The 19,426-nt window shown below is 38.9% G+C and overlaps 1 protein-coding gene across 11 annotated transcripts in view; it reads right to left on the minus strand.

The window, feature by feature from the left end:
* The window catches only part of Nrxn3 (neurexin 3), a 1,514,195-nt gene that overhangs the window by 354,567 nt on the left and 1,140,202 nt on the right, over positions 1–19,426 (minus strand). For all 11 annotated transcript variants that reach the window (XM_050152455.1, XM_050152454.1, XM_050152457.1 and 8 more), the window contains one exon: positions 14,498–14,679. In XM_050152455.1, coding sequence (XP_050008412.1) covers positions 14,498–14,679 — 182 coding nt within the window. The remainder of the gene's footprint in view (positions 1–14,497; positions 14,680–19,426) is intronic.

Below are 19,426 nucleotides of genomic sequence, written 5' to 3' on the forward strand. Positions count from 1 at the left end.
TCCCTTCCCCCCTTGTGTGTCTTGCACGCCCCGCCCTTATCGTGTTCCCCTCTCCCCATTAAACGCACCCACGTGGGAGCTGCGTGTCTGTCTCTTCCTTTGCGTGCCGTCTATCCCGTGTTTGTCCACACACCCACGCCGCCCCGCCGCCGTTTTTAAGGAATATTACCTCTTCTGTGTATATTTGCAAAAACTTAGCGCCAGCACTGTTCTCACCTTGCTTGGCATAAAGCTAATCGTGTGTTAAAGCAAAATCATAGGTATGGCTATAATTCTGGAGGTTAAACTTCATGTCTCCAACAATTGCAAATGAATTGCTGTTTAATAACTATGCAGTGGATTAAAATGATCATGGCGATGCTTTCTACTCTGAATCTTTCATTAGTATTATAATCATAATTAAGAATCAGGACTGGATTTAAAAGCCCATTCAGCTGTTTATTGGCAGTGATACCTTGGCTAAACTCTCTGGCTTCATTAAACAAGAGTTGCCTCATTTGTGACATGAAGATTTTAATAGTGAACGCCCCAATAAGAGATGCTAAGCAAAATTCTTAACGAAGTCCTGTGCTTGATATTTTATCCATCAATATTATTGGTACAAAAACAATGAGAATAACACAACATCTCTGGATAATACCTTCTCAATTAAATGTCAACAATAACCATCTATTCATTAGACAAATTGCCATAGTTCAGAAAACTGTAATAAATGTAAACTAGATCACCGGCTAGTGAGAGAGTCAAATATAGACTTAGAGACTTGGTTGTTAATCATCCACTGTCATCCTGAGTCTCAAATGGCTGTGGGATGAAGGTTGGCTTGGATGGATCAACAAGACTTATCTAAATGTCTTTAAGCGATTCTAGGCTCCAAAGGTGTCACCTCGAATGGGAAAGTCGGGTCTGGCTGTCAGTAGAATCTTTGAGGCAAATTCAGTTATACAGTTCTGTCAGCCATCTATCAGGGAAATACTAACAAGTTAAAACAGCAGCCATGACAGCATCACGATCTGAGAATATGATGCTGTGGAGTGGGTGGCTAATGAAGTCCCCCATCAATGCGCTCGGTTTCCTTGCCTTCTGAGTGCAGCCAGCAATCTAAAATCCATCATCTGTAGCTTCAGGGTGGCAATGAGTTATTGCTTTCCTGTTTGCACTGAACAATACCCCAGGAGTAATGGCTAGAAACAGTGTAAGCAGTGGGACTCAAAGATAATTCATCTCACTGGCATGTCCAGCAGTGTTAAGTCAGGCTTGCCATTAAGGCACACCAGTGCCAGCACTCACTTGATGGCATCTGGAGTTTGTCCGGCATATTGCATTCGGCTCCTATTTTAAGAAAGCCTCTACTATGCCCTTGTTTGACTGTTAGGATGACCAGAGTTACACAGGATATCAGCCATCAGACTGACCTCTGGATTCTACATCCTATGCTAAAGGGTCACTCCACATAACGAATATAGTTTGGTTCATTCATATTAGTGACTTTTAATGAGATGATGTCTGGGGTTTTGTTTTCGCAAAGGCCGTTGGGCTGACTTATAGAAATACTTTAAGAGAAACTTTACATTCATTAATATATTGGCTTCAAGTCAACCTGCTTCCTTAGACTTAAATACTATTTAGTTTGAAATCTCAATGACCTGATTTAAAAGTGACCATAGTTTAGGAAAATAAAGTGAAGTGTTTTCTCCAAACTAAATAGTTAATTGGGGAAAAAATCATGAAACATCAATAGAAAATCCATTCCTGACTAAAGCAGTGTCTAAGCTAAAAACTAGGGAAAAGCTTTTAAATCCTTGGCTTATACTTAAATGTGTGTGTGCGTGTGTGTGTATGTGTGTGTGTGATCTGTGTGTATGAGAGAGGTGTGTGTGTGTGTGTGTGTGTGTGAGAGAGAGAGAGAGAGAGAGAGAGAGAGAGAGAGAGAGAGAGAGAGAGAAAGGTATTCCCATGTAGCAGATTATGCACACAAGAGCAGATACACAATCTCAGTGTAGAAGCCAGAGGCAGACATTATTGTTTGGTCCTCATTCTTTACCTTATTGCCACAAGACAGGGTCTCTCACTTAACCTGAAGGTAGCCTGGCAATTACCAGCCAGGAGACCCCAGGAATCCTGATGTGCCACTCCTCAGAGATCTGAGGTTGGAGATACTCATCTGGCCAAACTCGATGATGTGTGCTGTGTTCTTTATTCATGTTCTCCTAGATGCACAGTAGCCCTGTTAGCATTGAGCTGTGTCTGTGTTCTTAAATTCTTATGAGCTCTAGCTAAGTCAAGATTGATCATTGCATCCTCAACACAAAGCAACTTATCTGGCACAAACTAAGCAACTTATTTGGTACAAAGTAAGTGCTTAGTGTATGTACAATGGATGATGGCCATAAGTTTCATTCTCTTAATTCTAATTTTTCAAACTTCATATTATACAGACACTGAGAAAACTGAAGGGTGCCATTCTAAGGCGCACTTGTGCAAATGATAAACGGGAAAGATGCAGACAAATGGCTTTTTTCTCTCCTATTTACCTATCAGACATCAAATATTTCCTATATACTTTGCTGGTGCAGTTTCTATAATTCCATTATTATGCATTTTATTTGCATATTAAATTTATTATTAATTTCCCTTAACTTTTGGAGAATTAGAATCTATGAATATTTTTTTATTATTTTTTAAAAAGAAAGCAAATATATTTTTTCATTTTATTTACCAATCCAAATTCCTACTCCTTTTGCTCCTCCCAATCTCTCCACCTACCCTCTACCCCATGCTCCATCCACTCCTCAGAGAAGGTAAGATACATTATTTTGGTACTGTATCAATATCCATGTTATCCATCCAAAGAGAATAGGTTCCATAAAAGCTAGTACAAAGTATTAGGTTAAATCCTGGGGCCACTGCCAGTGGCCCAGCAGTCTGTTCCAGCATTCAACTGTCACCCACATTCAGAGGGACTAGTTTGGATCTATGCTGTTTCCTTCCCTGTCCAGCTGGAGTTGGTGAGCTCCCATTAGCTCAGGTAAACTGTCTCAGTGGGTGAACCCACCATAGTCTTGACCTCTTTGCTCATATTCCCACTCCTCCCACACTTCTTTGGGGGCTCAGTCTAGTGCTCTGATGCAGGTCTCTGACTGTTTCCATCAGTTGCTGGATGAAGGTTCTATGGTGACATTTAAGATATTAATTAGTCTGACTACAAAGCAGTTTGGGTACCCTCTCCTCTTTTGCTTAGGGTCTTAGCTGGGATTATCCGTGTGGATTCCTGGAAATTTCTCTAGTGTCAGGTTTCTTGCTAGTCCCATAATGATTCCCTCAATCAAAATATCTCTTTCCTTGCTCTCATTTCTGCTCTTTCTCCATCTCGACTATCCCATTCCCTCAAGTTCTCCTCCCTCCTCCCCTTCTCCCCTCCTCTTCCCCTTCTGCCCTCCCTACTCTCCCTACCCCCATGCTCCCAATTTTGTCAGGCGATCTGGTCTATTTCCCCTTTCCAGGTGGATCTATGTATGTTTTTCTTAGGGTTCACCTTGTTACTTAGCTTCTCTAGGGTCATGAACTATAGGATCAATATCCTTTGCTTTACAGCTAGTATCCACTTGTGAGTACATAGCATGTTCACCTTTCTGGGTCTGGATTACATCACTCAGGATTTTTTTTTCTAGTTCCATTCATTTGCATGCAAATTTCAAGATATCATTGATTTTTAACAACTGAGTAGTACTCTAATATGTAAATGTGCCACATTTTCTTTAACCATTCTTCAGGTGAGGGCATTTAGGTTATTTCCAGGTTTTGGCTATTACAAATAATGCTGTTATGAACATAGTTGAACAAATGTCCTTATAGTATGATTGAGCATATTTTGGGTATAATCCCAGGGTGGTATTGCTGGGTCCTGAGGTAGGTTGATTCCCAATTTTTCTGAGAAACCACCATATTTATTTCCAAAGTGGTTGTACATGTTTGCATTCCCACCAGCAATAGAGGAGTATTCCCCCTTACTCCACATCCTCTCCAGCATAAGCTATCATTGGTGTTTTTGATCTTAGCCATTCTGACTGGTATAAGATGGTACACCAGTTGTCTTAATTGTCTTAATATGTCTCAGGGTTGCCTTAATTTGCATTTCCCTGATGGCTAAGGATACTGAACATTTCCTTAAGTGTCTTTCAGCCATTTGAGATTCTTCTTTTGAGAATTCTCTGTTTAGCTCTGTATCCCATCTTTTTAATTGAGTTATTTGGAATTTTGATATCTAATTTCTTGAGTTCTTTATATATTTTGGAGATTTGTCCTCTGTCTGATATGGGATTGGTGAAGATCTTTTCCTACTTAGTAGGCTGCCTTTTTGTCCTATTGACTGTGTCCTTTGCTTTACAGAAGCTTCTCAGTTTCAAAAGATCCCATTTATTTATTGTTCCTCTCAGTGTCTGTGCTACTGGTGTTATATTTAGGAAGTGGTCTCCTGTGTCCATGCATTGAAGGTTACTTCCCACTTTCTCTTCTATCAGGTTAAGTGTGGTCAGATTTATATTGAGGTCTTTAATTTAATTTGAAAATTACTTTATTATTTTTCCATTCACTTTTTAGATATTTAGAATCTATGACTATTTTTAGGTCTTTTGGTTTATGGTTTATTTTATGGCAGTAGCTATTCATCTGTATAATCTGGATACATTCCTATGAGGAGCACTGTTCTAACAAGGATTTGGTTCGGCTCTGTAAATCCCCAAGTAAAATATCACACTATTTGTGTCTTTATCTGATACCACATTAGGTCCAAGCTATTTTGATGCTATCCTCATATAGAAAGGGCTTTCTTTCTATGGCTACTGCTTACTGTGCTTGATGCCAATGATGGCACTAATGATGTCATTTTTTGCCTTGTTTTCTCTCTCTTCTTTATGTCCTCCCCCCCTTTCCTTTTTAAAGTATCAGATTTCTATTTTATATTAGAAACATAATGAAGACACCAGGTTAGGGAGCATTGCACATTTCCTTTAAGCCCAGAGTTGCAGGAAACATTATACCGAAAGGGAACTGAAGCATAGCTCACCACACAGAATGAGACTGAGTGCAACATAAGGAGGGCCAAAGATAGCAGCAGGCATTAACTTCCCCTGCAATTTAATCCAAAAGTTTCCAGGAGACAGAATTCCAGTTTCTAAGTCTTAGGCTAAAAGGTCACTCCAGACCTCAAATGTAGATGTGAGGCCAGTGATTAGATGTCACTTTCAAGTTATTTCATAAAATTGGCTTTTGGTAAGATATGGTTTTATTTGATATTATTGTTTTGTTTTAATATTGTTTATTTGCAGACAGTTCCATAAGATTTATAAAAATACTTTCAAAGAAAATGTACATTCATTTATAAAATATGTTCCTCTTTTTGTTGATGTGTGTGTCTAGTCTACGTACACACACTCTGCACACATACTTCCTTAGTGCACTTTGCATATATATTTCTTCATGGAAGCGATCCTTCTATATTTGTGCAAGATTTCTTGGTCACAGACAGTTTTAAGTAATTTATTTCAATTGATTTTTCAGGAAAAGTTGAGAGTATAATCTTTTTATTTCCCTTTAAAAGAAGACGCTCAAGTGCTAGATGGTAGAGTCATGGTCGCAAAGTGACTAACTTACTTCCTAATACCAGCAATGAACTTTCAATCCAAATCTTTTGGTTTCAAATTGAGACCTTTGTATCTGGCACACTACCCTGAGGTCTATGTATGGAATGGAAATCCACAGAATTAAAAGAAACCATCATGTATGGAATCAAGATTTGGGAAAGCATTCCTGGTCTTTCAGGCATATAGTTGCCAGTGGTCCAGCTTATGTAAGCAGTCAACTCAGTCCTGGCTCCCACGGCCTCTCCCAGCTTCTCCAACTCTGCTGGGAAGGCACAGCCAAGCTGGGAGCTGCAGGGAGCATGCCCACCAAGCCCTCTGTGCACAAGTGGCTAATGATCTGGAAAATCTCCGAAGCCCGGAAACCCCAAAGAGGCCTTTTCCAGTAAGAACAAATAGCAGTGGAAGAGAGTGTGAGCCAGCCTGCGGTGCACAGCACTCCATGGGAACAGGATTGCCTCTGCTGGACACCTTTGTATTTCTCTTGCTCTTGCCCTCATCTCCTGCACTGACAGTCTCTAAACAGCAACAACATCCCTCTGTACTCCTTCGGACATCCCCTTAAACAAAGTCCGGAGTCCAATCCAGTTCTGTCAATGGCCAGATCCAGGGATGAAACTGATTTACCAGCCATCTAACTTCACTGAGAACTAACCTGGCAGATGTCAATGCTTGGCAGTAAATATTCATGCAGAGACAGCCAAAACGAGGCATCCAGAGTGAATTTATAGATGCAATAGACCGGAGGAACAGACCATTTATCACATTCCAGCTCCGCTCCCCTTTATTCTCAAGGAGTCTCTTTGAATATCATAAATTGTCGAGAAACAATATTATACAAGAAAACTTAATAAATACTCAATTTCCTCACATCTGACCCAAGAGATATTACCAAAACTTTTTTTCTAGAGGGCACAGTTAGGGGAAGGAATGTGGCCAATGTGGCCCAGAATCTGTCCTGAGAGTGTTCCTTGGTCTTCCCTATCTCACTTTATGCCAATATCTGCATTGTAAGTCAAAAAAAAAAAAAGTTGGTGGACAAGGTTATACATTCTCGTCAAACAAAACAGATGTCCTGACACATAAACTTTCACTATTCCTAAAAGGCTTGTAATTAAAAATGAATACAAGAGAATTTGCTATAAATTACATACAGGGAGAAAGAAATTAATATGATGTCTTTTTCTACACCAGCATTAATGACATAGAGAGAGGCTAATTGCTGCCCAGTTCTCTACGACCTTCTGTTTTATAGGTGGTGAAAGGAGGCTGTCAAAAACTGCCCAGAAGCCACAGCAACATTTCCTGGTTATCCTTTCTATGATCCTGTGAAGGTGAGCCTAAGATGACGCAGCTCCACACAGCCGAGATGGGGACGAGAGGCAGATGCCTTGCCACAAGTAACACCAGCTGTGCTTCAAACTGATTAACTCAACAATAGATTTCACCAGAGAAAAACTTATATTCGAAGCAATTATTTGCTCAAACTCTTCAGCCCCGAGACATCTTCCCTCCAAAGAATCTTACTTTATGCACAGGAACTTCAACAGAGATCTTTTTGCCTTTGTCAAACACACCCATTTATGATTTCATTAATATCTTTAGCAACAACTGACATAGAAAATACTGTACCGTTGAAGTCTGAATCCCAAACAAAGAATGTTAACTAATCTGAAACAAATGATTCCTAAGTTATTTTGATCTCTTGGCTATTCGAGTTTTTAAAAAAGGATTCAAGCTTGTCATGTTTAATATTGATTGCCAAAGGCCACTTAAGTCCCAAGAGTTGTAAGACTTGAAGATTAAAAAAAAGCATCAAAAAGGTGGGAGAGGAAATCTTGCTTCCTCGATCAGAACAACTGATAATCTAAGCAAATTATAAAATAGAAAGCAAACAAACAAACAAAACCTTGCCCAGAGCATCTATCCAATTCAGACTAGGTATCTCTTTCTCTTTCTCTCTCTCTCCTTTATTACAATTAAACATCTTCATTTCCCCAAAGGTTTCTCTATATATAATACCTGAGTTTGATCCTCCTAAACCCACATAAAAGCCTGGGACAGTAGTATATGCTTGCAATCTCAAGATTTGGGATGTGGAAATAGGAGGGTCCCTAGAGACTGCTGGCCAGCCAGTCAGCTGTTGGCAAGTTGTAGGCTGAGCATGGGACTCTGTCCCCAAAAGGTAGCATGCAAAATTTTTAAAGTTTTAACTAAAAAAAAACAAGTAAGGTGGAAAACAATTGAGGAAGGCACTTGATACTGACTTCTGGTTCCCACACACATATGCAAACATGTGTGTGCATACACACAGACACACACATATACACAGGCTGAAATGAAAGTCTTTAAATGAATTAGTGAATGAATCCAGGACTTGCAGAAGACTAGAAATTTAAGAAGAAAACTATTTTCTTGAAGAGATTTTAATGAGTGGAGATTTCAGGGAAGCACAGGAAAGGGAGAAAACTCATGTGAGTTTAGGACTTAGTAGCTGAAAAATGTACAGTGTGCACCGACAAAGTCCATGTCTGCACCTGGGACAGACATGACTAGTTGAAGCCAGAGCTCCTTCATTTGGAATTCATCCATTGCTCTCAAAACTCTTTCCAAGGTAAAGATGACACAGAGAGACTAAAAGGCACAGAGAGCTGGCAAGCAAGAAGACTCTTTGCTATGGGGACTATCCTAGAGTGAGCGCTTACCACTGAATTGACTAGACTCACTGGTATTCTTGAAGAGCATGCTCTTTTTATTCTGATAAGCTAAACTGGGGGTAAAAATAAATTCTAATGACAGTTAGTATTAAGAAAAAAGACTTCAAGAATTCATAAGAATTATTTTCAATACCAATTTACAAGATGCTTTTTTTTTGCTTCTGGCTATATTCTGTCTCTCATTGCTGCTTTCTTTTTCTTACACAAACAACAGATACTGTATTCACTGAATATCAGGCTATACTTTGTTGTGCGTCTAATTTAATTACCCTGACTATCACTATAAGTAACACTGAACTTCTCCTTCCATAATTAACATCCAACGTCAAATAATGATGCTTCAATTTCATGCAACCTCAGTGGGCACACATCTGCAGCAGATGCTTGACCCATGTCTCATGTCACTGCAGTTGACTTCCCTGGTCTGGAAGGACATTGTCCCCAGATTTCATACGCTGGAAGGTTAATAGCCAATGTAACAATGTGGGAAGGAAGAGATTTGGGAGAAGAAGACTGAACTTGAAGGGTGGTTTCCCTCTCTTGTACCGTGAGAGAGCACATCCCTCTCCTCTACATGACAGGGTGTACTATAATGGAAGCTCAGCCATGAAGCCCTGATAAGCCAGGAACTAGCCTTGGACTTTCCAGTCTTCTAAGAGAAATTGCGAGAAGGAAACTCATATATTTATAAATTGGTCAATCTCAGGTGTTTTGTTACAATAACAAAGACTAATGCAGCACAGGTGCCTTGCATTACCATAACTTTCTTTGTTTCCACAGTGAATTATTCAGTTCAAGTGGGCTAATACACTGAACATACAACTGGAAAGAAGTACAAATTGGTGTAGGAGGGTCTTCTTTCTAATGTGTTGCATTCATTTGTTGAATAAAGAGACTGCCTTTGCCTATTGATAGGACAGCAGCTTAGATAGACAGAGAAGACAGAACAGAATGCTGGGAGAAAGGAGGCAGAAACAAAGAGAGATGCCATGAAGCTGCCAGGTCAGACATGCTAAATCTTTTTCGGTAAGCCATGACCTCATAGTGACATACAGATTATTAGAAATGAGTTGAATCAAGATGTGAGAGTTAGCCAATAAGAGGCTAGATATAATGGGCCAGGCAGTGTTTAAATGAACACAGTTTCCATGTAATTATTTCGGGTATAAACTAGCCAGGGTGCCGGGAGCCAGGTGGCGGGATGCAGCCCGCCGCTCCTTTTACAACAACAAATGGCCACAACTGTTTGTTGTTGTTGTTTGTTTTGATTTAATGTTCAACAATCTTAGTGAATAGAGACTTGTGAATAACAAGTACTTTGATTTTCATCACCCCCAGGTAAGTGTCTATAATTAAGAAAAAATAAAAATCCTCCTATTCTCATCTCCCTGCATCCCCAGTCCAGCTTGAGAATAGATTTCTTCTATTTCCCCCTCCTCAGGAGATCAGTGGGTCTCCCCCTTGGGTCCTCCTTGCTACCAATCCTCTCTGTGTCTGTGAATAGCAGCATAGTTACCCTTTACTTTTCAGTTAATATCCACTTATAAGTGAGTACATTCTATGTTTGAATTTCTGAGTCTGGGTTACCTGACTCAGTATGATTTTTTTCTAATTCCACCTTTTTGCCTTCAAATTCCATTATGTCATTGTTTTTAACAGTTGAGTACTATTCCATTGTGTAAAATGTACCACAGTTTCTTTATCCATTCTTCAGTTAAGGAATATCTAAGTCGTTTTCCAGTTGTAGCTATTATAAATAAAGCTGCTATAAACATAGTTGAGCTAGTGTCCTTGTGGTATGATTGAAGATATTTTGGGTATATGCCCAAAAGTGGTATAACTGGGTCTTGAGGTTGATTGATTCCCAATTTTCCAAGAAATTGCCTGGCATTTAAAAACCCATTAATCATTTTGGGTTGCCTTGCTTTAATACAAGGGGAGGAGCTTAATCCTATCTCAACTTGATATGCCATGTTTTGTTGTTACTCATTGGCAGCCTGCATCCTTCTGAAGAAAAGTGAAGTAGTGGAGGGGGTGGAGGAGAGGTCAAGGAAAGGAATGGAAGGCGAGGTGGCAAGGGAAACTGAGGTCAGTATATAGAATAAATAAATAAACTTAATTTTTTTTTAAAAAAAGTGATTGAATGGCTGTGGGGAAGAGATACTGTCACCCTGCTACCCTGCTGGTGAGAATGCTAACTAGCATATGAACTATGGAAGTCAATATGGAATTGCTTCAAAAAAATTGAAAATATTCCTGGGGAAGTAGTTCAGTGGCAGAGAACATGGTTATCATGTGTGAGACACCTCAGCATTGCTGATAAATAAATCAAAATATAATTATCCATAATCTAGATATACCATTCCTGAGTTAATGCTTGAAAGACTGTGTCATTATGACCAAGAAATACCCTCATATCCAGGTTTATTGCAGTCATATTCATAAAAACTAATAGAAATACTGTATGTCTGTCAGCAAAAAAATGGGTAAACAGCATGTGGTACATGTATACACTGGGATTTCATTCAGCTGTTATAAAACTGAAATCATGACATTTGCTAGAAAATATTTTTAACTGGAGACAGCTATGCTAAGAAATTTATTGGACTCAGAAAGAAAGCATGTTTTCTCTAACATGAAGACTCTGGATTTAAAGAGAGAGAGAGAGAGAGAGAGAGAGAGAGAGAGAGAGAGAGAGAGAGAAAGAGAGAGAGAGAGACTTAAGTAGAAAGGGGACTGTGATGGGAAAGGAGTGGAAAGAAATGAAACTTCATTTATAAACAGATTTATTTTTTTCCATTTGTGATGTTTATCTGTCTCCTCATATTCATGTGGTTGCTTGCAAAGAGATAAAGAGGGTTTAGTCCTCTGAAGCTTCCATGTGGGAAGTCCTTCTGTATATGTGTTGCTTTTATAGGATAATGAATAAAACTGTTTTGGCCAATGGCTTATCAGAGTGAAGCAAGGTGGGAAATCAAAGCCAATATAGAAAGAGAGTAGGCACAGTCAAGAAGATGCCATGTAGCTGCCAAAGGAGACAGATGCCAGAAACTTACAGGGAAATCACGAGCTTCATGGCAATACATAGAATAATAGAAATAGGTTAATTTAAGATGTAAGAGTTAGTTCATACAAAGCATAAGCTAACAGGCCAAACTGTATTGTAATTAAAATAGTTTCTGTGTGATTATTTCAGTTCTGGGCAGCCAGAAATCGAAAAAAATGACCTCTGCCACAGAGCTGGAGTTGCAGGTAGTTATAAGCCAACTAACATGGGTGTTGAGGAATGAACTTGGATCCTCCAAAAAAGCAACAAGAGTTCTTGCTGCTGAGCTACCTCTCCTTCCCCCAAGGAAAGGATGTTAAGGAATTAGAAAGGGCTGTGGAAGAGGAACGTGAAGAGGTGCACAGAATGATGACGTATATGTAAGAAAATACCAACAAGAAACTCTCTATTTTGTATGCAAACTTAAAATACAAAACAACCAATTTAACTAGGTTTCTGAAAAGAGCCAGTGTAGAATGAAAGCTTTTGCCTCCTTCCAATCCATTTGCCTTCTACAATGACTCCTAAGAGCTTTTCTTTTAGAATCATCTTCTTAGTACAGGGAAACAAAACATTAAGGAAATGAAAGCATCCTTTATAAGACTGGGGATGTCTCAGGAAGAAACCTAACCAGTATTTATTATTTTGTTTTCTTGATGCCTCTACTTAACTCTTCAAAATTAGAGGCTAGATTTTACTACAATGTCTTGATTTTTCTCTTTTAATTCTTTTATTCTGATCGTATTAAGGAAAAGAGAAAAAAATCAGACTCATTAGCAGATTAAACACAGTTTTAAGTGACTGGAGCAATGAAGGTGCTCATGTTTATTAAAAGGTCATGGGCAGGGTAGCCAGGTTACCTCCTTCAGAAACTGTATGGATTTTCTCATATTGCAGTAGGAAAAAATGACTCCTTCATATAATTCATACTCTAGGTTTGGAAGGAAATTTCTTTGGGGATTTTTCAGGGTTTTGTTACTAGCAGCCTCACTGATTTACAAGGTGATGTTACATAGTCTGATGGAAATTTTCTTGTGACTTTTATTAATAAACTAATAGTATCAAAAGTAAAGAACATTTTTATAAAGAGAATATCCGCTAATAAATACAGAAAGTGCATATTACTTGAACGCCAAAGCATGGTTAGAGATGCTTTTCAAACTCACCAAAGGGTTTGTATTTAATAAAATATAGTGTTCTAGTTTCTCTGAGAAGTTCTCAGTATCCACAATTGATTTGTATCCAACTCCCTATTACATTCCAAGCAAACTGCCAAATAGTGAGAGAAAAAAAAAACTCTTTCTTATGAGTGAAGACATCATACCAAACATCAGTATCCACAAATGATTTGTATCCAACTCCCTATTACATTCCAAGCAAACTGCCAAATAGTGAGAGAAAAAAAAAAAACTCTTTCTTAGGAGTGAAGATACCATACCAAACACGAAATGCTTAGAAATGGATACACTGACAGTTTATTATCTGATGGTTAAAAATTTAAAAAAAAATGTTTATGACTAGGCCAAATCATATTTTTTAGGAAGTCACACTGAACAAAAAAAAAAAGTGAGAGAGAATATAAATCACCCTGAAAATGCAAATGAACTGGTAATAATAGCCTAGTTATAGCTGCCATGAAATAGTCATTAAGTTATATGCAGCATAAATCTCTCAGAGTTTCGTAAATGACGGTGGTGGCTCTTAGAGTCTAAATAAAGATAAACTGTAGTGACGGAGGCTTCCTTTCTCTTTGCTCCCTGGCGTAGGCTTTATAATGTTTAAGCTCCAGCTCCTGGCACCATATGGCTCCTGGAGCATCTGAGACAGAATTAAAAATCTGCAACTCAATTTCACATTTACTGACGACGAGCGCTTTTTGGAGCCCAAGGAGAGCTTTGGATGTCTATCTGGTCCCACTTCCAGACAACCCTGGTAGAATACTGCTCTGGCCAAGCCTGTTGCTGTGAACCCAACTTGCCAGCATCAACTCTGGAGCTGGGCAAAGAAAGTGTACATTCTGCTTTCTGGATCTGCAGATTAGCAAAAAGTTTGGTTCAAAGATTTCCAGCCAGTGCCCCCTTTCCTCTTTTGTGGAGATTGCCACTAATCCCAGATGATCTTTTTTTCTTAACTGCTTTTCTCCTCTGCTATTTGCACTGAGTCCTTTCTGCTCCAAATTAAATCCATTCTTTCTAGCCCTGCCATTGCTAACTAATGAGAACAATTCCTCTCCTTGCTCTTGGTGGCTACACGTGGGGTATTCACAAACGAGAATCATATCTTTCTTTAGCCTACTTTCCTAACTGTAGACTGCACAGGTGATAAAATGGGTTAATTGTTGCTATAAAAATATTTTCTATCCTCGTAAGGAAGTAATTTTTAATCCTCCAAATCATTTTAATTTCTTTGTTTTGCATGAATCTCTTATGATCTGCAGAGGCTGGGAGTAAAAATTCTACCCTCGCATAAACACAAGATCTAAAGGGAAACGTTAAGTATGCAATATACATGCATAACTCAACTTGGTCTTGGGACAATTTCCTTTGTGCCATGCCTGCTCTACTATTAGAGCCATAGCTTGCATGACATATCCCGTTCATTCCTGTGATCACATTTGCAGCCCAGCTTTATGAATGAATTCTTATTGGAACAGACTCACCACATCCTAAACTCACACTGTCTATAGTAAAACCAACAGACTCTATAACCTGCAGCATCCATGATGGCGATATATTGGTCCTTTAGAAAAAGTTTGCCAACTGCAAGCTTAGGATGTTACTAACATTCCTCTTGGCTTTCCTTCTTGCCACATCTCAGTTGAACCATAACAGATAAATCTCTTTCCAAACCCAGTGGGAATCTAAGAGATTCACTACAAGACCAAAGTAAACAGTTAGCCACAGGAAACTAGAAGGGACCATTTTCTTTCTTGTTACTGAGGCATATTACTATAGCAGTTTAGACAATTGAAGGCGGTCTTTGAAAGACTGTGCACCTCTGTTGCATTTATGTAGAATGTTCTGTGTTTATCAAACTCACACCTCAGATCATCAGGAAGACAAAAGACTCCAAGCCAAGGCTGAGCAGGTACTCACTATGTGAAGCTGGAGGAAGTCTCCAAGTCCCGGGGCACTGTCAATGCGCACCAAGATGCCATCCTTCACAGTGGTGCTGAAGCCCACAGCCAGGCGGTCAGAGCGTGTGCTGGGTCTGTCATTTGCTGGCCAGGTGTAGAGGATGAGGCCACCGCTTTTCCCAAAGATGTATGTGGCACCAGCTGTAAAGGCAAAGAGAAAGGGTGCATTAGGGCCACCATATTATGCACTGACTCTTCCAGCACACTGTTGAGATTGCAGGAGAAAACCTTCTCCTACTGGACAGTATTTAGTTACCAAAAGGGATGACTTTGAAAACCTTAGAAGGTTTCTCTCCAAATTAAAGATGATAGCAATTGGGAATAAATAGCAAAATAGATGTTCCGGAGAGACACTCAGTACCTTCGGTTCCTGATGCATAACAGTGGAGCATGGGTGATACAGTAGATTATGAACTTTGCTACATGTTAATAAACAATTTTCCCTCTACTATAGCAGCAGAGTACACCAACCATTTGGCTAGGACAGGCATGAGACAGAAACATTCTCTCCACCTCTGACTATCAGAATATTCTCATCAGTTCAGTCAGCTGTACTACAAGGCCTGTAAATAAGTCCAAAGGTACTATTGTTTCTGCAATCCACAGAAAGGAAGTGTAGCCTGGAGACAGGAAGCTATACAGGTGTTGCATAAGGAGGATGGGGGCCCTTTGTCCCGGCCACCTGGCTAGCTTATACCCAAAATAATCACAAAGAAACTGTATTCATTTAAACACTTCCTAGCCCATTAGCTCTAACTTCTTATTGGCTAATTCTTATATCTTAATTTAACCCATTTCTATTAATCTGTGTAATGCCACATAACTGTGGCTTATCACCAAGATTCTAACCAGTGTCCATCTCAAGCAGGAGATCTATAGCGTCTCTATGACTCTGCTTCCTTCCTCCCGGAATTCAGTTCTGTCTTCTTTGCCTACCTAAGTTCTGCCTTATCAGACCAAGCAGTTTCTTTATTGATTAACCAATGAAAGCGACACATAAACAGAAGGACCTCCTACACCATACAGGTGAAGCAATCTCTCTATGAAATGTTTACTAACGGTAGTATTTTTCCTTCCCAAATTTTGGATTTGGGAATTTCACATATATAAAATTGAGCTATTCTATGTTGGGGGCTCCAGTGTAAACATCAACTTTGCTTATGCTTCTTATAGTTTATGGGTAAGGGCTGCAGACTACTTTAGAGAGCAGATATTAGGGTGTCTGAGCCTTGACTCTTAGGACCTATCACATGATGTCAGATGTGACTTTCCCAAACACGGCACTTTGCTAATGTTCAAACATTCTTGTATATTTCAAATGTGGTGTTTCTGGACTAGAAATGATCTAGGTGGATAATGGAAGGCATGTACATATTTCATTGTTACATTGCTATAAACATTTCTGGATTCCCCTAAGAATAAGAATCCTCTCCCTCAATATTTATTTAGTAGTTTCTATCTGATATTGGCGAAACAGTTCTCTATCTCTTTTTAGAAATTAAAATCCAAAAAGGAGATACAGGAGATGCTGAAAACCACCTCAAGATAATGACTTTTTAACCTGACAAATTATGTGTGGTTAGGTGTATCAATGCTGTCATTATTTACTCATGTTTTTACTATTACCAACATTGATCTTGGGATTACAAGAATATATTAATTGAAGCTACTTATAAAACCAAAAGGGAGAAAATGAAGAAGATATTCTGTGATAGTTGGTCTTATTTGTCAACTTGATGGAATCTATTAATTACCTGTGAGTAGAACCTTCTGGGGATGGCCATGAGAGACTGTCTAGATTGGATTCATTGAAGCATAGAAACACAACCTGAAGGCAGGTGGGTGGGGTCATGAATTAAATACTAGAATGAACGCCAGCTGAGCGCTGTGGTGTTCTCCCCAGCATCCTGACTGCTGATATAATATGATTGCTTATCTGTAACATTTGCCACCATCATTTCGCTACCTGATGGACTACATCCTGGAACTGTGGGCCAGAACAAACCATTTTTCTTTCAAGTTGGTTTTTAGCGCAGGGCACTTTATCACAGAAAGGTGTCAAGTAACTAATACATATTTGCATTTTAAAATATTTTAAAGTTTATCTTAAGAAACGAGTATCTACTTCTAAATCGGGGTGAACCTTTGAATTTGGCAGGCAAAATATACTTTGACGTTGTAGCCTTGGGGGTTTTATGCCAGTTACCAGAAGTGAGTAGTTTTGTATGCTATACTTCTTAACATCCAAAGATCAATTGGTAATTGATTTTCCCATGTGAATCCCAGGGAACTTTGTTGTGATAAGTACACACTAGATTTGTAAACATTAGATAGCCAATCTTCAGCATTTACTAAAACTCTCAGTCACCGATCCATATCTACTGTCACAGCAAACTTACAGAAGATATTGGAATAAATTGCGCTGGTTTGCACATTCAATAAACTACATGGCTTGTTTAGAAATAATAGGCTCATTTGGGCTAGAACTGGGAGTTTATGTCATATGCCATCCTTGTAGGAGCACTAAGCCATCTGGGATGTGTGGAAACCCACTTTCCTTTTTGAAAGGTCACCCATGCGACTTGTTTCCGTTAACTCCATTTGTACATCACAAGCCGCACAGAATTTTTGTCACTTTATGAGTTTCTCAGTCCTTAGGGGAGTCTCCAGAAGCCCACCAGAATCATCCAGAGGAACTGGGACGATGGTATGCAAAGTTTATGTTAATTCCATATGCAAAACAATGTTTGCTCCCTACTACCCACAAACACCCTCAGAGCTGCTTAAAATTAGAAATCTTGGTAAAAACAATTTATGCTTGATATCTCTCCATCTGTGAAGAGTTTAAACAAGTCCTTTTCTGAAGATGATCACAAATGTCACCATTGCTCTCTTTATTCTTTATTTGGAAAACTGAAGGTTAGTCAGTGATTAATGTATAAAATCACCAAAAAAAATGCAAATCAGCCTGTGACATTTCATGCCAGTTTATAAAATCTTAACCAGTTCTGTCCTACGTTCATAGTGGATTGGCAACAGAAGCTCATTCCTACTGTACCAGGGAAGAATTTTATCAGCACAAAAATAATATTAAAGATGCAGAGCAAGGCACATGACTTTATATTTTACAAAGCCTTTTCTTCAACGTTAGGTGGGGCTCAGCAATGGCAGGGACCACTTCATCAAACGTTTTACAGATATGGGAGCAGAAGCTCAAATGTCTGTCTTAAATCAGGGACAGCCAGTCTTAATTGCACCCAAGAGCCTTTTTTCTTCACATACCAATGCAATCACAGAACATGATTCAACAATGGAGCTAAGTTCTCTACACTTAGCCTTACATACTTCATGTCTTCTAAGGCTGAAATAGAAGACAAGCAAAGCCACTACCCCAGGGCTGGCAGGCTGGCAAATAGCATTCTAGTTTTCAGCAAGCAGGAAACGTCACAAACTCTCTTTACTTCTCTGTTTACCCACTGCTAGATCCAATAATTTTCCATGATCCACATAAAGAAGCTGTTGGAAGATAATTCACAACCTCTTACATATATAGAAGTCATGGTGGTGCTAATTTTAAATCAGCAGAGACGAAAACCTCTTTATAACATTAGCACATAGGTTCAATTGATTGAACACCTAACTTTACAAAGGCATTGTTTATTTTCTAATTCTGGATTTACAATGGCATAATCTTAGATAATTCCAACTTTGTAGATGAAAGGTATAAAAAATACAATATGCCAATGTTTGGTATCTTCTACATGGCAGAAAGACTTGTTCCTGTTCCTGGGATTGAGTTTACTAATAAGGAGGGCCAAACTTTGTGAATAGTACCACAGCCCAAAAATACTGTTAGATGAAATTAATTAATTGCCATAATTTTCTATATTGACAGTGCCATTTTTCCAGTTTTCATGTTTTTGCTATCTTGAATGGTTTTTAGAAACAAACACAAACTTTCTGTTCATTTTAAACAAAATGGGTCTAGACCTCCAAAGAGGACATAATTACATTGCTTTAGAATTTCAAATTTAAAAAACAATTTTGCTATTCTTAAATTACAAATCAATGTTTCAAGAATATCCAAGCAACACTAAGAGGCTCCACTGAGGATCTTCACTTCAGAGCCCCATAACACCAGAGTTGGGGTTGTCTGCCCTGAGCTTGCATTTCTGTTGGTCGGGATCTGACTGGGCTCAGTATGGTGTTGCCAAGAGCAGGCTACATTTATGCATCATCAGAACAATATGAATTTGATACATTCGAGTAAACAAATGGAAAATAAATCAACCGAATTAAAAATGACTATGTCTGCCTTTGGGTCATTTTTTTTTTAAACCACAGCCTTTATAAGGAAGGAGCAGTGTGAGGGTGCTCTGCTGAGTCTTAACCAAGGCAGTATTTTAAGAATGAAATCCTTCATGGTTCCCTCTCACCAACTGAGATTTAGTGGGTATTTGCATTATCTTCTGATCTGTCACTATATCTCCCACAATCCACAAATAATAGGCTTAGGTTACTACCTCAAACTGATTAGCCATATACTCAGATGGAAGTGAAGGGGCATTAGGAATTGGAATTGAACAAGCGAAGCTGTGAGGTGGGGGCTGGGGCATAGAAAAGTCATTTGGATGGAGAAAGGGGATCCACCATGCTGCAATGGAATAGAAGCAGGAGGAAGTTCTAAAAAGTAGTCGAGCGTAGGCAGATGATTTAGAATTTCACAAGAGAAGATGGATAGAGGATAAATTTTTCTAGTTCATGTTTCTTTACAGTTTTGTAAAAGCAATGACAGACTTTTTTCTTATTATTATTTTACTAGAATTTGGTTGTTGATGGCAACTCAACATTTTCTAGTTTGGACCATTTAGATAATAATTATGGCTAT

The sequence above is a fragment of the Alexandromys fortis genome, unplaced genomic scaffold (assembly GCF_014885135.2).
Source record: "Alexandromys fortis isolate MF-2015 unplaced genomic scaffold, M_Fortis_MF-2015_v1.1 scaffold_47, whole genome shotgun sequence".
Classification (NCBI taxonomy): domain Eukaryota; kingdom Metazoa; phylum Chordata; class Mammalia; order Rodentia; family Cricetidae; genus Alexandromys; species Alexandromys fortis.